Source organism: Poecilia formosa, unplaced genomic scaffold, assembly GCF_000485575.1.
Source record: "Poecilia formosa unplaced genomic scaffold, Poecilia_formosa-5.1.2 Scaffold9, whole genome shotgun sequence".
NCBI classification, from domain to species: Eukaryota; Metazoa; Chordata; class Actinopteri; order Cyprinodontiformes; family Poeciliidae; genus Poecilia; species Poecilia formosa.
Window position 1 is genome coordinate 938979 of NW_006799948.1, and position 18798 is coordinate 957776.

At 40.6% G+C, this 18798-nt stretch overlaps 1 protein-coding gene across 1 annotated transcript in view; it reads left to right on the forward strand.

Annotated features, from left to right (window-relative positions):
• LOC103155875 (copine-8) overlaps positions 1–18798 on the forward strand; it is a 52907-nt gene that overhangs the window by 19497 nt on the left and 14612 nt on the right. Inside the window, exons 6-12 of the mRNA XM_007577764.2 lie at positions 6408–6471; positions 8232–8335; positions 9934–10038; positions 13250–13291; positions 13714–13789; positions 16447–16500; positions 16706–16767. Of these exons, the coding sequence (XP_007577826.1) occupies positions 6408–6471; positions 8232–8335; positions 9934–10038; positions 13250–13291; positions 13714–13789; positions 16447–16500; positions 16706–16767 (507 nt within the window). The remainder of the gene's footprint in view (positions 1–6407; positions 6472–8231; positions 8336–9933; positions 10039–13249; positions 13292–13713; positions 13790–16446; positions 16501–16705; positions 16768–18798) is intronic.

Here is an 18798-nt window from a genome sequence, read left to right on the forward strand (position 1 = left end):
ACGCTGCCAGGAACGACTCCACCAGTAGGGAAGCCAGAAGTCGGGGCCATGTGCCCTGCTGTGTCAGCCACTTCAAACATTTGGCAGGCCACCCATGTAATTTCACATCAGTGCAGACAGACTGTTTGATACCATTGCAGGAGATTGTCTAATGTTTCTCCAGGGCTGTTGCAACAGGCGACTAATCTGTATCTGATCGTCTGATTCTTTTTAAATAAGAGGTGGTGCTCATTTTGTGCCCTTGCAGTGTTCGTCATTTCACACACAGCTTTTTGTGACACTAATTTGTACCTTCTGCCGCAGAACATTTCCCGTCAACCATGGTTCAGCTCGTACTCACCAGGGTCACATTTTGTACGTGCTTTGACAACTTAGGATTCAAAGTAACTTCCTGCATTCTACTAAAAGTATTCAAAAGGGAAAGCAATTATGTCTCTCGGTATTAGATCACTTTATTCTTGTGATATAAGAATTTCACAAGTCAACTAGATCAAAGAGTTATCAGAAATGAGCTAAAAGGGAATTTAGGGCTTCCACATACTTCATTCAAAGTGCTGAAATTGGCTCCCGTTGATTTAGACAAAATTTGCATCATTTTGTTTGCAGATAGACGTCCACCTCTACTTCTGGCGACACAAGATGGTAAATGTATTTCACCCAGAACTCTGCATAATAGGTCAGAAGTTTGTTGCCCCTTTTTTATGCAGAAATGCACTCCAAAAGACTTGTTGATATTTTGCTTAGCTTTCGTTATCCGTTTTTTTTTTTTGTTTGTTTTTTTTGTATCTACTGGAGACATGAACATCTCTGATACTCCTCTGACGTGGTGACAAATTACATGCATTTGTATATATAATTATAAGACTGTCAAATGGCTACGAACTCCTGGATGGAAATTGTAACATCGTCGTCCATGGAGGAGGTCATCTGCAGAAGAGTGTGGCGCTCTCTCTCTCTCTTTGACTCTGAGGGAGGAGGAACAGCAATGGGTTGTGATGTGTTCAGATGAAGTATGTGGGATTATTTAGTCCCGTACAATATTTTCAGAGGACAGTGACACTCGGTCGTAAATGTAAATTGTTGGATTGCACAGTTGAGCAGTTGGGGACATCAGCAATTCAACCAATAAGTGATATGTATGATTACAGGGCTGGATGGATGCGGAGGTACAGAGCATCACAAACTTTCTGTACAGTCATTGCTACATGATGACAGTACAAATTATCTAAAAAACTATCAGTAGTAAGCTTTGTGTAGTAATAAATTTTAGCTAGAAGAGCCTTTCAGAGCAGCAGAACAAATTAGAATGGTACACATTAGCAAAGGAATAGGTGATCGCAGTGAGTAAGCAATCTTTAACAAATAGTGTAGCGTTTGGATTTGAACGGAAGTGAAGAATCGCTATTGCGATGCTCCGGAGGTAAAGAATTAGAGATGTTTGGGAAGAAACGGTGAAGTGAAGAGAGAAGGAAGATTTAAGGTGAGTTTCTATTCATCTAAACCTTACAGCATCCAGTCTACTACAAAGCATTGATCTAAAGTAGTGGAGAAATGTTCTCTGGAGCGATCCTTCATGCCTTCCTGCCTGGGGAAATCTGGGTTTGGACGTTGCCAGGAGAACATCACTTATCTGCCTGGTTCGTGTCGAGTGTAAATGTTTGGCAGAAGGGATTCTGGTGTGGGACACTTTTCCAAAGTTGGACTGGTTAATAATTATTGCAGCTTCATCACAGGGTCAAAGACAAACTCTGGTGAGCTATTGAAAGCAAGGCGGGTGACGGCTTCAGAAACAAGGACGCAGGGAAAGGCTGATCGCTGTGAAAGGAAGCTTGATTATAAGCATTTATAAAAGAAAAAGAAAAAAAAAACAAGGACAAAGAATGCCTCTATATGCTTCTGCTCTGACACGGATTTTGTGTCAGGGGTCTTTTTGTGGGAGAGAATTATGATTACGAGCTGCTTTTTCAGGGCGGGGGAAATGTGTGTGAGCGGCTGCGCTCGTGTGTCGTGGCATGACCAAGAATAGATGGATCCTCATGCTATTGTAACGACAACTGATCACTCATTCAGATACTCTGCCTTGGTCAGGAATATAATGAGAACGACATGCATGCATGTTACTCCGGAGCCCAGACGCGGCCCAGACTTAATTAGCCGTCTCTTGCTAGATGCTGATTGCAAAACCATGCGTCTTGATTAGAGCGTACGCAGCACTTCCTCACACACATCCATCTCACACACAGGAGAGCTTAGACGTATCACTGAAGCACTCCTTAACTTTGGAGTGTTTTATAAACTGAACAGAGGAAAGCAATTTACTTGAAAGCAACTTGGCATTTATATAAAAAATTCACGTTTCTTACATGAAAAGGAATCCCCCCCACCCACTCACTAAAGAAACATTACTCTCAAAAATAGAGCTGTATTTTGTGTTACATAGAGGTATACATTTAATTTATGAAAGTAGGGCAATTTCTTTTTTTCATTTTTGGGAAATAAAATTATTTGGTGTCAGGAAATGCCAAACAATTATCTTGTTTTGATTGTGTTTACACGTTTAGCGTAGCTTCTCGTTTTTTTCCTGTATGTTTTCTGTTTATATTTATTAAATGTCGGTATTTTTAAGAATAACATTAAATATCTTATGTTAGAAAAACAATTATTTTCAAAAGTCCACACACACACACTCCCGTTTAGTTCAGTGTGTGCATTACTTTCCTTTTTTTTTCTTGAAGGGTTTGCGTGCCAATGTCTCAGTTCGTATATGTAAACAAGGCAAAACGGTGAGATTCATTATTCGTCCCACAGCTGAACAATCTTTCTGCTTCCTGCCCACATATCATTTCGAGGTGGATCTGTCAGCCAGAATAATGACCTCAGCTGTCTCGGATATGGAGGAGGAATGGCGAGGACTTGGGAAAGATATAACTAGCGGAGGAATCCCATTCCATGACCCGTCATTGGGGTTCCTGGCTCGGCTGGGTTGTCATAGAGACACAGATTGTGGGGGATTGTGTTTTCTTTTTCCTCCCCTTTGCATATAATTGTGGGGAGATTACATTAAAATATGTCTAATTTAGAGATACGGTGTATTAATCCTCTTGGTTTAATCACCAACATACCTCTGACATAAACCGCATTGAAAATCCAGTGAAAGGAAAACATTTCTGGGTTTCTGGAAAACAGCTGAATAGAGGACGAACCCTAACAAACACCAATTAGGTCCTACTGCTCAACATCAACCCTAAACAGTCAGATATTCAGTGGAATGGTTTAGAAGAAGGCATAGTCGATGTTTTTGAACGGTCCAGTCCAAGTTCAGAACTAAATCCAGTTGGGAATGTGTGACAAAAGATGCTTGCCATCCAAACTGACAGTTTTGCAAAGAATGGCAGGCAAAACAAGTGAGTCTCCAGAGCTGGTAGACATGCATACACCAGGGTTTACCCCAGTCTATTATAAGCCTGGCGGGCCACCAGGCTTTACTGGTGCCCCCACCAGGCTAGGCATTGCTTATTTAAGTTTTTAAAAAAAAATGTTTGAATGACTTTATAGTTGGTGTTCAAGCATCAATCTTTCAAACTTTTGATAACACATAAGTGATATTTTCACATTTTATGTCAACTTGAAACATTTTTTTAACTCAAAAACACGACAGGCTGCTGGACGAATGACTACCCTTTCATTTAGCAAATATGAGCTAATTGGCTCTGTGACTTAAAATCCCATTTAAATACATTGAATCTTCTGGTGGAAGGCATGCGTTGCTCCATCTTGCAGCATCCCTAGTAATTGTCCAACTTCTAAATCAGATGAATACAAAATTGGAAAACATACGTTTCTTTACCAGAACCACCAACTTGAAACCCAACATGCCAATTTTGCACCATTGAAATTCTAAAATCTGCAGTGATTGGCTTTTGATTTGTTCACCCTGGAACGCAGTTAGCATGTTATTCCACAAAACAGCTCCTGCTGTTTTTCCTCACCAGTAAGAGACCAGTTTGCTTTAATCCTCTGCTTATGTCGTGTTCAGCTGTCTGAGGACGGCTCCATTAGCAGGCTAGGTTTCTTGTTTTTTCAGAATCACTGACTAGATGGGTTTTATTAATGGATTAGAAAGATTTGAGACCTTTTGGATCAATCCATGTTCATGTTTAATATATATAGAAAATAACTGGGAGGCCATCTCTGATTCTCTTTAATGTTCTGACAATTTTTATATTGAGGAAAACACCAAAAACTGTGACTTACATGAGCCAATCGTTCAGACAAGTTGATGGGTTTTAGTTCAAACCAACGCTTGATGCTCAATGTAGGAATCTCACTGCCACTTTTGTGGCACTTCCCTCCTTTTAAAGTCACATCCAGGTGTCAGCTTTGAACCAGGTGCATCCGAAATTGCAGTCCGCCATCTGGATGTGGAAATAATTTAACAGATGGGATTAATAATCCATGGGCACGCTTTTGTTAATGTTTCGAACGGCAGCAGCCCTGCTTTAGGAGGAAGTCTCCTGCTAAACGGCATGAACGTTTTAGGTCTTTTAAGGTTAAAAGTTTCCTAAAACATTTCGATTATAATGGTTATGCTACAGAGAAAGTGATGTTCATATTAGTCCTGTTGTGGGTTTTGCTCATTTCATCAAACTAGTGCTATGAATCAGTGGGACTCGAGAATTGAAAGAAATCAAACATTGTTGATGTGTGGAAATGTTTTTTATTTATTTATTTATTTTTGCTACTGTTCTTTCTAGGATTGTTTCCTGTCTCCAGCCTGTGTATCCCTCCTTCTCTTTGCACACATAATGCATATGAATGATGTGACCTCAGCTCCCTGGAAACAATAGAGCACTCCCTCCTCCTTGCAATTCACTGGGTCCCAGGATCTATTTCATTCCTGACAATTCTGCCATTTTGAAAGGATGTTCCTCCCAGCTCCTTGCGCCGCGCTAAAAGGAGATTTTGAATTACAGTGACGCAGAGGTCTTCGACCCCAATTCTGGGCTTTTTAAATGACTGCCTCAGTCAATTTCTGCCAGATGGGTCTCTCATGGCAGATGTCATCACAGTCAGATTGGAAGCTTGCTCAGAATATGTGCTTTTGCCTCCCACTTGTCCAAATCGTGCTTAACTACTCGTGATTTACTGATTTGATTGTTATAGAATTACTTCATAATCCACTTTGATTGTTTATTGAAATTATGGCTCGACTTTCGACAAAGTTGTCGCTTTCAGTGGCTGCTCTATTTATAACGGTATTTGAACATTTCTTTTTAATCTGTCAATAAACTCTCTTTATAGACAATGGTATAAGTGCTTAAAGAAGTTATGGATTGCTATTCAAAACGTTATAGCCTTCGTTTATACCTGTTTGGGAACAATTTTAAACATCATGGTAATGAGATCCAGGTAATAATCCAGTTTCTGGTCCCACCTGTAAAACACAGATTCTGTTCCTGAAGCCCTGAATGACTGCAAACACAAACTGTGAAGCAGCTGCAAGCTTTTGATTTCAATAACGCCAAAGGAAGATGGGAATCAACAAAGTAAAAAGAAGAAAGTGATATTCTTTGAATATATTTTCAAAGTGGTAAATAATCTCGGTCTCCCCGTGGTTTGCTTAGGATGAGGAATTGCTGGCAATATTGGAGAAATGGGTTTTAACCAACTGGGATTACATGATTTTGACTCTTCAGCTAAATTGTCTTGGATTCATATGAACTGAATTGAAACAACCACCTGCTAATTTTATTTTTTTGTTTGTTTGTTTTTTGCACCAAGAAAGTGCTTATTGGTTTGTGCATCAATCAAATGTTGTAATATTTGTGTTTTGGCACATATTATTTATTGACGGGAGCAACATACCTGGGAAAATGTATTACATTTCAATTCAGTAACCCCTATTTGGATGTGCAAGAGTAAAATCAAAACCAAAGCCTCTGAAACAACAACAACAACTCACAGATAAAAATATACGACAGGTCATTTTCCCAAGTGAAACATTTTCTAAAGTCGGTAAGTAAGGCCTGTGTACAAGCAGGCAGGCGAATGCTGAGGCTTCAATGCACACATGGAAGGTCCCATCCTACTGTGAGAAGGTTGGCACCCAGCCTGGGACCTCATGCTGGATATCTGTGGATCCCTCCTCGTTGTCATCAAACAAACTCGATGTTCCCTTCGACTGCTCCTCCAGTGAACACACTGCGCTGACCGCTGAGATAGAAAATCCTCTCAGGAAGTACGGGATATCTTTCCAATCATTGTCGTCTCTGTCCTTAGCCGTTAAGGGGCGAGTTATACAGCAGGAGGAAGGGCGCAGGTCACGTAAACATCAAATCAAGGTCTGTGTCTGTGTGCGATTGCGACCCCTTGACCCTTAATCGCGTTTTGTGTGTGTCTGTCTGCAGAGGCATTCAAGGGAAGAAGTGCGGGACCATTATTGTGAAAGCCGAGGAGTTGAATAACTGCAGAGTGAGTAACTGGTTTCTTGGAGCTCTTTGCCTTTTAGGTTTTCTGTTTTTAAGATCTGCTTTCACACACATTCTGGTTTATTCACACTAAAATAACAGAAACCTTTCCCAAATGAGCAGATTAGTCGTCATTCAACTTGTATCTTTGTACGATTGAATATTAATGTCATTTTGTTGTGTTGCATCTTGTTTTTCTCAATCAATCAATCATTATTTGTATAGCACATTTCAGCAGCAAGGCATTTCAAGGTGCTTTACAAAATAAAAACAGCATGTGACATTGAATAAACAGTAAAAAAGAGAAAGATTTTTGGGGAAAAAAAAGAAAACATACTTTTGTTACAGAATTTAAGCACCTGTCGTCGCCGGACTCAGTTGTCTGTTTAATACGGGTATTATCCAGGCCCTGTCGTCTAACAGGACAAGGTCTCCAACCTTGCAGCACCAGGCTCCGTCCACCTGTCACGCAAATTTTTGCGCTAGGACTTTGCCGTGCTACACGGATTTTTGTGCACTACTTTTACCTGCTAGTCTAGAATTTACAGGGTTTTTCTCAAAAGCAGACTTTATTTTCTGCAGCCCAATTGAACGAACATGTGCATGAACCCACCATCCCTACAGCTCAGTCTGCAAAGGCACTTTCATAATTAGTTATCCCTAAATAAAGAGCCTTTCCAATTTTACACAACTCACTGCCAAGAGGCTTTGTTCCAACAAAGAAATAATCAACCAAAAACAAACATCCTCATGCTTGGTGTTAAGTTTGTCTGAAATGATGATAAATTGAGTTATTTTACCATCTGCATAGCACACTGTGAAATGTATTTATTCAAATGCAAAACAACAAAAGAAAAGCACTGTTCAAATCAATAAATAAGGTTTCTTCTAAGGGATTACGTCAAAAATGTGTTGATCCTCCCCCTGTATTTCCCTGGTGCTATTTATTTTTCATCTGTCATCCTTGCTGTCCCAGTTTCTTTACTCAGCACACCCTTAATTACTTCTGGGGTTCAATAACTGAGCAGGAACTGTCTTTTCCCAAGTTATCAGTAAAAATAAATAAATAAATTTTAGGATTCAGACTGTCACAGTTAAATAAAATGACGCCCTTTTCTTTTGTTATGCACCAGTGAAGTTGTAGGAAAGCAGCCAGCAGCAGCCTCGGCACACAAGAAGTGGCAAAAGTAAACTTCTTGTTCTGTTTACATGGAAAACTGTGGAATTCCTGGAAAACTTCATGAATGACATGGGTCAGGGGTGAATGGGTCAGATGCAGTATGGAAAACCAGTTGGAGACTGCAAAAAAACTTTTATATCCATGGAGATGACCTCGAGCTTCATTGGAATGATTCACATCAAAACATCCCCGTGTCAGAATGGCCTAGTCAAAGTTCAGACCTAAATATGACTGAAATTTATTTCTTTATTCTTTTTAAGCTAATTAAAGCGTCAAAATTGGGCTTAAATTAGCATTTTCTGACCGTCTTAAACATCCAAGTTTTCCAGTTTTACTGGAACTGTCCCAGTTTCCTTCCAAAAACTTCAGATGTGATCGTAAACAAGATATGAACCCAATTAAATGACTGTTGTATCTATATCATTGGAAAATCCTTTTAGCATTTTTAGCTTCATGGCTGCTCCTGGTGGTTTCTGGGGTTTTATAGGTCACTGAAGTTCATGCAGTTACCGTCATGTATTTTTACTGTAAATGATTTCTTTTCAGTCCCACTGGTTGATCCGACACGCTTTGCTTTGTTTAAGGAATCAGTGATGATGCAGTTCTGTGGGACCAAGTTGGACAAGAAGGATTTCTTTGGCAAGTCGGACCCGTTCCTGGTTTTCTACAGGAGCAACGAAGACGGCACGTGAGTTTTCCTCCCATCCGTCCGTCCTGTTTTCACGTTCCCTCCTTCACTTTCTTTTCCCCTTTTCATGTTGGGTTTTGAACCCCTCCCTGCAAAAGAAATTGTTTTTATTGATTTTCCGTGTAAACGTGTGTGAATTACATGTGGATATGTCAACATATTGTGTGTGTTGGGGAAAAGTGCAGCACACACAGAGTTTACAGGTGTGCGTGTTGGACCCGGCTCTGTTGGCGCTCTCTGTTTTCCTGCAGTGTGGTACAAGTCAGATAAGACTTTGTGCTCTGAGGGACTCATGAAATTACCTCTTTTTCTGCTTCCTGATGGTGTGTGAGTGGGGGCGTAAAAAAATCTTTGAAACAGGAAAAGTTGTTTAAAAAATGTCATGGCAACTTGAATGTGATTTAAAGCTGTAAGAAGCTGTTGTTTTTATTATATTAAAACTTCCAACAAATATCGGCGTTACTTTGTGGCCTGCTGGAAACGTCTGGAACTTGAATTAATTATTTGCTTGAGAGAAAGGAAAATGTAGCAAGGAAACAGATATTTTTTTTCTCTTAAAAATGTATCACATAACTTCATCTTGAATCTTTGTTTTTGTACTTTGAACATTTGAATCCGGAAAAGTAGAGGTAATGTATTTTTAGAGCTCACGTTAAAAACTAATTTCAAGAATTGCATTAAATTTTATTGGTTATTATCTATATTAACAATTTATTTACTCAAAATTGAGAGAAATAACAAAATAGAAACAAAAAAGATTCGTAGGAACCAGAAAAAGTGTAGCAGACCCAATAAATGGTCTGTTTCTGTGTGATATTTTACTTAGTTCAATAGTTTTCAGTTATCCTATAATACCACAGAGAGGTTGACAAAATACTATTTGAATAACAAACCCAGGAAGACAAATGCAGTATCCAATTACTTAGAAGCAGAGGTGATGTCACTCTGTGTGGGAGGGAGCATTTAAAACAGAAACAAAATAATTTGTAGCAGATGCTGTCAATTGGAATAGCTCTTATTTTAACTAAGGTTGCCAACTTTGCCAAATCTAGCATGTAAGATATGTCTTACTGTTATCTTTTTAGGGTTACTCTATATTAACAGTTCGATCAGGTCTCTCCAACACCTTTTGAACAAAATGTCCCCTCGGCTGGTATGAATCGATATTCTGTAGTTCCTTTTTGTTTTTTGGCTGGAAAAATGAAAATGATCAAAACTGCAATAGCAGCAAAGACGAAAACGATTCAAATGACCCAACAAAGTCGAACTCTTCACCAGCAGCCTGAATGAACGTCCGACGTCCCTAAAAATAAAAACGTCTAACTTTGATTCTTCTTCCATCAGCTGCAACATCCACACTAAAGAGTGTTGTTAATAGCTGTGTTTCTATTACGAAACTGTCAAGATATCATCTGATAAGTGGTCAGGGTTGGTTATGGTGAAAATCATCCAGTTTTGGTCACAAAGACTATTTATTGATTTATTGAAAATCCTTATCTTCTCCAATCAGAATCCCTCCCTACTCTTCAGTAACTTGATTTCACTTTGGGTTTCTGGGTCACGTTTACCTCCTTCCTCTTGTCGTCCTTTCTCTCCAGGTTTACCATCTGCCACAAGACCGAGGTGGTGAAGAACACTCTGAACCCCGTGTGGCAAGCCTTTAAGATCCCCGTGAGAGCTCTCTGCAACGGGGATTACGACAGGTAAACCTCCCTGGGGTTATGGCTGCCAGACCGCTGCTTCTGCAAGCATCTTGAACAGCAATACATATTTTCCCAGTACTGCACACAAAACAAAAATCTTTAGAGGAATAAATAGTTTTAAGAACCCTTATTAATGAGCAGCAGGTTCCTGCTAATGGCCTCTTCAGACTGGATTTTGGCTCTGTTTATAAAAACAACCCCCACGTAATAGTTGTATAAAAGCCTCTTTTTATGCTATTATTAGGATCACGTAGAAATGACAAGAGCCGTCATTATGTGACAGTGCTGGTAATGCTCACCTGCCAGAGACGTGTGTCTCACAGTGTTTCCGTTTCTCTGGAAAGATAATGTCAGTGGAAAGTAAATAACAGGGCTCCCCGCCACATGAAAAATGCATGTTCTGCATTGTGTTGAGGAGCAGCGGAGGAAAGTATTCGGGATCACCAGCAGAAAAAGTGAATACTGCTAACAGTTTCACCACAGGGGCAGAAATAATGACTGCTGTCGCTCTCTATGTGAAACCAACTAGCATTCAGATTGATCCTTCAGACTTATTGGTGAGCGGTAATAATATTTTCTGGCAGTATTTATTAATGTTTTTAAGTCCTTCAGACCTTGTCTACACCACCGTTTGCTGTGCAGACGCAGTGTTAAATGGTGCGATTAGCTGCTTTCTCTTAATGCAGGACTCTTTTTTTTTTTTTCGGGAGGGGCAAACTGATGATGATGAAACTCATTTGACTCTAGGCAAGAGCTTTCCTGTCAGCTCTCATAAACATCCTGCCGAGGTGACGACATTTAGGGGAGACTTTGCAGCAGTTTCATGGAAGCTGTGGTGCACCTCGTGAAGGAGACCTAAAATTGCCACAAGTGAAAACGGGGAAATAAACTTTCTTCTGTCTGATTCTAACCTCTTTTTTCCCCACGAGCCCCGTTTAGTCCGGCTTAATAAAGCTCCGGTTCGTTGGCCTAGAAAGCCTTATTTGTTTGGAGGAGGTGTGAAGACACAGTTGAACTCTGCAAACTATAGTGCAGGGTATTCTGGGTAAATACAACCAGAACAAGCTTGAGAGTCTAATGCTAGTGGGAAAAATTGCTCAGGGTCTTTTACCAAAGACAAAAAATAAATTCGACAATCACTCAAATCTGGCGTTGTGCCATTTTTGTTTACATTTTAAGAAAAAGGAAGGTGCGCTCATGTCTTCTTTGGAGGTTTTTGTGCCGTTTCCTTCAGTGGTTCTTGGTGCAGCGCCACAGGTTTTTCAATTAGTTTGGATTTCTTTGCCAGTGCAATGTGAAAGCAAACGGCACCAATTTAAAATGTAACAAATGTTGCAATTATGGGATTTTATGTTAGCACATTTCTCATAACGGTGAAACAAAAGAAAAGGAATGCAAGGTTTTTTTTTTACATTTTTTTTTTTTTTTACATATAAAAAATTGAATTGCTTTTTTCACGTATTTGTATTCACCCACCTGTACTCTGATACCCTCACAGCTCGGAAGATCTGATCTGTTCAAAATAGTACAAACATAAATCTGGAATTGACCCTGTGGAGGATTGCAGACACGTACATCTGCTGGGAAACGGGTTTCCTTGGCTTTCTGTGAATCAGACTGTGGAAGTGCAGAGGATGGAGAAGCTGTCAGCGGCACTTATTGTTAAAAATATACTGAATGACAGGATTTGGAGTCTTAACTCGTAGGTACAGAGCGCAGCGTCTGTACCCGAGGGATTGCTATCAAAACTCTCACAGTCGAGGAAGAGTGGCGGCAAATGCAACTTATAGTAAATCTTTATCCTTGGAAATAAATTCATCTTGCATTGCTGCAGCATAATCTTTTTTTTATAACCACCACTCCAATTGTACATGTTGCCTTGCAGCTGATTTATTGACAAGCATGTTCTCTTGTCCTTCCCATTTTGAAGAGTTCCTCTGATTACTAATCAAAAGTTCCCCAGCTGTGATTGATTTCAACAAGGAGAGTAAAAATGAGAAAATGGTTAAGTTGCGTTCAGTTACATTGCTTCCTTGGTTACATAACATCTCAGGGGAAGTTCAACTCTATCAACTAAGAAAACAAATAAGTGGATAGATCCTCTTGTGTCTATAGCAGCTTAGTAGTGAAAAGGGCACAAAGAAGCCCGCCACAGGGTTTATCTCTGCTGAGCTAACAGACAGCAGCATTGATCCTCAGTTTGGTCCAATAAGCTTACTGCTGGAGCAGAGTTGCTTCATGCCTTATCAGCGGGAGACTCGGCAAGCTGCATGTACGGCGCACAAACGCTGCCACACGTGAGCCTGCAGCCTGAGACGGGAGATAAGGGCGAGCTGAAGCTGGAAAACAGAGGACTGTCTTTCTGCACATGCACTCAATCACAGCTTCATGTTGCATCATCAAAGCTCCGAACGACAAGACGTTTTCCTCCCGTCGTCGTCTTAAGGGAAAAGGAGATGAAAACCGGGAGCGCCGTTCAACCAGCGTCGGCCTGGACCGTCGCCGCTCCCTGCTCCCGACTTTTTCTTTCCCTGTAAAGCGCATCCGGCTCTCCTCAGCAGCTAACGAGGACTTACATTTCCCATCCTTGTTCTGCAAGGCGGAAAAGTTCAGCCAGGGTTCGGATTCTAATTAGATATCACTCAGATGCTTTAGAGAACGAGCTCCGTGTGAGTTCAGAACACAGTCTGGAAAGTCCCCTGTCTAGTTATAGACTTGTGCAGCGTAACACAGGAGATCTGTCTCTACTTTCTTCTGTCAAAATGACTAACTAAATTAACCGAGAGGCTCGTCACTCTTTCCGGCTGAGTGCAGAGGGCTCTCTCTGGTTTAATTTGCTGCTTGTTCTTTTATTCTTCTGCCCCCACTCTCCTCCATGCCCTTCCCTACAAGCCATTCTTCTGTTAGAGATATTGGTAGATGGACCGATAGCATCACATATCAAGCCCTTTCAGGTTGTTCTTTATTTTTGTTTTCTAATTTCCTCATAAGATATAACGACGCAGAGAAACGGATTCATTTTGAGGTGACAAGAGAACATTATCAAAAATAAGTAAAGGGCAGGTAGATAACATTTTGAAGTAAAGATGAGCATCAGGAAGGCTCTGCCTCTCTAAAAAATAAAATAATTTTTTGTTAATTTTTTGCTTTTGGTGGTGTAAATTGACTCAATAAGGTAAAAACTTTGTTTTACATTTGCTTCTCCCACCAGAACAATCAAGGTCGAGGTTTACGACTGGGACCGAGACGGCAGGTAATTACTCTGGAACAGTGTGAAGTTCTCATATTCTTTGCTGACAAAATGGGATTTTTAGTTAGTTTTTTTTTTTTTTTGCATAATTGTGGCGTTGAATTAAAACGACGCTGTCATGTTTAGTCATTTAGATATTGCATTAAGGGTGAGGCAATATGCTGCACTACATTACAAGTAGGAGCTTTAGAGACCATATCAAGACTTTCATTGTCTTGTCTGCATGCTGGAGGAAATCTGGCCCCTCTACTTATTCATATTATGACATCATCTGCAAAGGTAATGATGCAATACTCTGAAATATGCGATCGTGTAGATATTAAATGAAAGTGGGCCAAGAATAGAGCCCTGAGGAACACCAGATGTGATGTGGTGAAGCCTTTCCACAGTCCTAACCGTCTCTCATTCTTCATTTGTCCTTGCAGCCATGACTTTATTGGAGAGTTCAGCACCAGCTACAGAGAGCTCTCTATAGGACAGAGCCAGTTCAATGTCTATGAGGTAAGTCTGAATGTGTGTCTGTGATGAGCTAGCATGCACATTTCTGCAAAGTTGTTTTTTCTTTTTTTTTTCATCGTCATTTCTTTTGTTGTCAGTTTTGTGAAATTTTATCAAGTCTGCTGCAATTTTAATTGCATTCAACTGGATTTAAAGCATTCATTACAGGAGAATATTTGAAAATGTGTAAATTATCACCTCAGATTAAAGAAGCAAAATGAAGAGTTTAAAAAAATGTAATCAGTTTTAGACAATGACTAAGATTTCTATAATGAAAACAGAGAAAAATGCTGTATTTTGTCAAAGGGACACTATTATGTATTTTCCAGGCATATAGCGCCATCTTATGGCACAATCAAGAAACCTTCAGTTGTTATAAAAATACTGCGACTACAAAATATATTACTTAAAAGAAATTTGACTGTATTTTAACACCTTGAAATTGGGCCTCTGTCTCTTTAAAAACTCCTGCTCTTTCTGAAACTCCATCTTCAGGAAGTCATTGCAACTTCGCTCTTCTATTAACTCTTTAATAACGCTGTTACTCACATTTCACTGAGAAGTAGCTCATAATGAACTCAGCTGATACGCAGTTCCACCAGGTGTTTGCTAATTGCTGATGGCTAGTCTGAAGGAATCGAGTTGGGGATTTGCCGGGGACGGGAACTCTGAGGCGGAAGCTCAGAAGCATGGAAACTGCAGCTCTGAGGAGGAGCTGCGCCTCGAAGGCGGAGCTATGTGCTATGTCTAATCAGGTGTTTTGCGCAGCTGAGTGGTTGCCAAGGGAGATTACTGGATTTCTCAAACATGCATGAAAGAATCAAGGCCACACTTCAGATATGTTTTTGATGAGGGAATAACTCAAAAATAGCTCAGAAAAGTCAATTTTACATACTACTGGCCCTTTAATTATGAATGGCAGTCACACACACTGATGCTACTATAGTGCCTCTCTAATTTCCATTTGTTGATTGACACGCAGAGAAAAACACAGAAGACATCTTGCTTGTACAGCTGCTGTTCGCTTTAAGCTCTTTTATTGTCTTTCATATCTTATCTCGCAGTAATAAACACTTTTCTTCACCTGCTTGACCTCAGTACAACCTCACTGTATTACTTTTCTTCTGGAAATAAGCCTACAGTGCATCCGTTTCACTTTTACTCTCCATCTCCAAAGGCACACTTGCCTCATGGGTGCTCGCTCAAAGATAACCAAGGAGAAACACACACACAAAGAAACTCCCCACACGTTTTGTCGGTTGTTTTTCCTCGAGGCCCTCTTCCTCTGTTTAACCTTGGCACAGTTTAATGGGACCAGGAAGCATCGCTCCAGTGTTTGGGATTCAAGAGGAGTCTCAGCCTTGCTTCTGTCTGGCCCCTTTCATTACCAAAGCTCTTGGATGTTTTACAAACTCCTGGCAGATTTATGAGAGACGGCACCAATGGAGGGCAACAGCTGAAGATGGACTAAGAGCTTGAGCTTTATGTATCCGAGGAGAGCATCTAAGGTCTGTTTGTCTTATAAATTCACACTAATTCTGCACATGTTGCACATAATGTTGCAGATTAGAGATGGGATTTTTCTCCTTTGTGTCCTTCCGCCTCCATTTTGTTCTTCATTGGTCGTGTCTCGCCTCCCAAAGAATATCTGCTGTTCTGCCTTTATTTGCTAACAAACTCAACACAAAGGAACAAACTAATACAGAAAGACCTAAATGACAAACATAAACAAAGGCCAATAAAACTGGAATCACAAAAACCCATGACTCCTGATGGATCACCTGGTGATCTGGTTTGTGGTACAAACCAAGGCCAGAGGACACGGATGTTTTAAATCCTAAGTTATGGATTCTGTCGCCTTGATCCAGTTGAATGTTTTAAAAAGCAGCTACAGACTTTTCTGCTTTAAAATCATTTTTAATTAGGTAAATGAAAAGATGCAATTTATCTTTTTTATTTTTAAACATCCTTGTGTTTGACTGTCCACTTTATGGTCTATATATATGTTTTAGATATATGAATGTTACTTTTGGCTTTTTACTTTTACTTACTCCGTCCTTCCCTTCTTTCTTTCCTTTTGTTTACGTCTTATTGTGCCCTGCATTCCTTTCTTCATTCTTTCCTTTCTTGTCTCCTTTCTACCTCCTTTTTTCTTATATTCCTTATTTTTTCTTTGTACTTCCTCTTTTATATCCTTCCTTTTTTTCTTCCTTGCTTTCTAGTGTCCTTATTCCTCCCCTCTGTCCTTCCTCACTACTTTTCTTGATTCTTTCCTTGCCCTTCCTCCTCCCTCCTTTCTTTCTGTCCTTCATTTTTTCCCCTGTTGCTTTCTTGTGTCCTTACTTCTCTACCTGTCCTTCCTTGGTTCCTTCCTCTCTTCCTTTTTCCCTCTTTTATATATGTCCTTCCTCTCTTTCCTTTTTTGTATTCATCCTGTCTTTCCTTACTTGTCATTCACCTTCCCTGCTGTCCTTCTTCTTCTCCTCCCTCACAGTCTCTGTTTTCTCTGCAGGTTCCATATTTAAAGCCTGCTCACAGTAGAAATATCCCTTTTTTATTTTACATATAAATTAAAATGATTTTGGATGAAAATGTGTAGGAATTTCTGATTTGCTGCATGAGTGAAGTTTTAAACTAGTGCATCTTGTTCCCTTTTACAGGTGGTAAATGCCAAGAAAAAAGGAAAGAAGAAAAACTACAAAAACTCTGGAACAGTAAGCCAAAACTCTGCTTCAGTTTCTTTTTCCTCCCTCAGTGCATTGAGCTGAGTTTAAAAGACCTGAAATGTGATTTTATGCTTCACGTCCCACAGCTTCTTTCATCCCGTTAAATAGAACTGGACTTTTTTTTATTAAATTAGAGAGAAACACCCACATATGTCCCGTCGGGGATCGTTGACTGTTACCCTATCGTCTCCAGGTAACGCTGCTGTCCTTCCTCGTGGACGTCGAAGTCACCTTTCTGGACTACATCAAAGGAGGGTAAGCGCCCGCCGCAAACTGCAGAGGCCGCATTGTTAACGAGGGCTGGCGTGCCGAGCGCCATCCCTATCTCGATAATCAGCCCGTCATGACGGCGTGTCTGCAAAGTGCCAAAGATAATGATCCCTCTATGTGAGGGAGTCGGGCGGAAAAGTGTACATTTGCATGTGAGAGGGTGACAGCGAAAGGATGGTGGGGGAGAGAAAGAGAGAGAGATAGAGAGACTGACGGATGGGCTGACCCCAAGTCACACACAGATCAGTGTTTGTGTGTCTGCGTCCTGGTGTGTAGCGGCTTCCATGCGTTCATCCTGGCGCCTCTGTACATGGCGCTTGTGGACGTATGGTTCGCAGGAGCGTTGACCGTGTGTAGTAAGGCATGGCGTAAATGTTCGCCTACACACTCTGCCTTCATTAGAGTCACAGAGGGGGAGGCTGTCAAAGGAGAGACTGTGTGTCTACAGCTTTAACAGAAAATGCCACTGATGCACTTGTGTTTACAGGCTACCAAAAAAAAGTTGGCTAGCTTGTAGCTTGTTTTTCATCTCTTCATAAAAGTTTTTTGAAACAGTTTTGTGGGTTTGAATTGTTTTGTGGCACAGACCCAAAGGAATAAAAACAACACGCTGCTTCTTTTTTTTTTAGATTTTCTTGATGATCCTCAATTATTTTATTTTATTTTTTTGAAGAACAGCGAGTCTGCGCTTCCTTAGTCTTAAATGTATGTAGCTAAAATTCAGTTATGAAAATTTCTTGGCCTTTAATACATTCATCACATGTTAATGTATTTAAGTTTCTGTCAGACAAAAATTTGAGTCGCATGCAGACATCTTTGTTGCGCTCTGTGACTCAAGGGGGCAGCTACAGGTAACTAGCTGCTAATCACATTTGCTAGCCAGCTAGCAAAGTGCACATTTTTTACATTTATAGTACATCTGTTGCGATACAGGTCTTAAATTGAACTCTTAATGGATGGTCCTACAAATGTCTTAAATTTGAGTTGTTGAAACCTGCAAGTGGCAGGGTAAAAAAGAGAGAGATTGCAAGGAGATACTAGTGTAATACTTAGATGCCACGGCTATCCAGTTCAACCGAGGACGTGTTTTCAGTTATAAAATGCAAGCCTGAGCTCCCACCGCATGTCCTGACATACGTTCACACACTCACTGTCTGCTAAAGGAGACGTCCTCCATCATCAGTTTCTCCCCGAGTGTGGATTTCTCAGCCACTTTGTGTTTTTTTTTTTTTTTTTCCCCCACCGTCTTTTTTGGCACTGCATTGAGAGTGTGTAAGCTGAATGCTCCAACACCCTTGTGTGGGTAAATTAGGAGCCAAGTGCGGTTTCTCTGTTTGCAGCCTAAATGGACCGTAATGGTCCTGTCGCACTTAGTCCAATTGCGTAATGGGCTGACAGCGTGTTTGTTTGTGTGCACAGACAGAAAGATGCACATTTAAGTGTGAACACACACCCAGACATTCCTCCGTTTGAGCATTTTCCTTGTGCCTACCTGTCCAGATGGACTGCCGTCTCTTTTCCCTACCTGCTTCTGTCGTCGCTGGTTCTTTGTCGTCTGACTGACGGCTCCTTTTTGCAGTTTCAACCTAATCAGCTAATTGTTCAATTGAACCTAATTAGGAACTAGACCTGCTGGTTGGATTAGCATAAATGACTGATTTGAAAGCGCTCTCCGTAAGTCCGGATTGACGGCGCTCTCATGCTTTTCCTTCCCTTTGATGGCGCTACCCATGAATTGTAACAAAGAAGCCCCGTTTTGTGCCGGAGTGATGATGAAGTGATGAATTGTTGCCGATATCTTTCATTTTTAACACCGTCTTTGAAGACCGCTCTGTCACTCAACGTGACAGATATTGTTTGGTTTGTGAATTGAGCATAGAAACCAGAATAGAGGCAGGAGGGAACTCTGCTGGCACTGTCATCTTTCTGAGAAGCTATCATTAGTGGGAGAAGCAGACAAAAAAATAAAATCAAAGAGGAAAAAATGGCAAACAAGGCAGCTCCTTGAAAAGACAC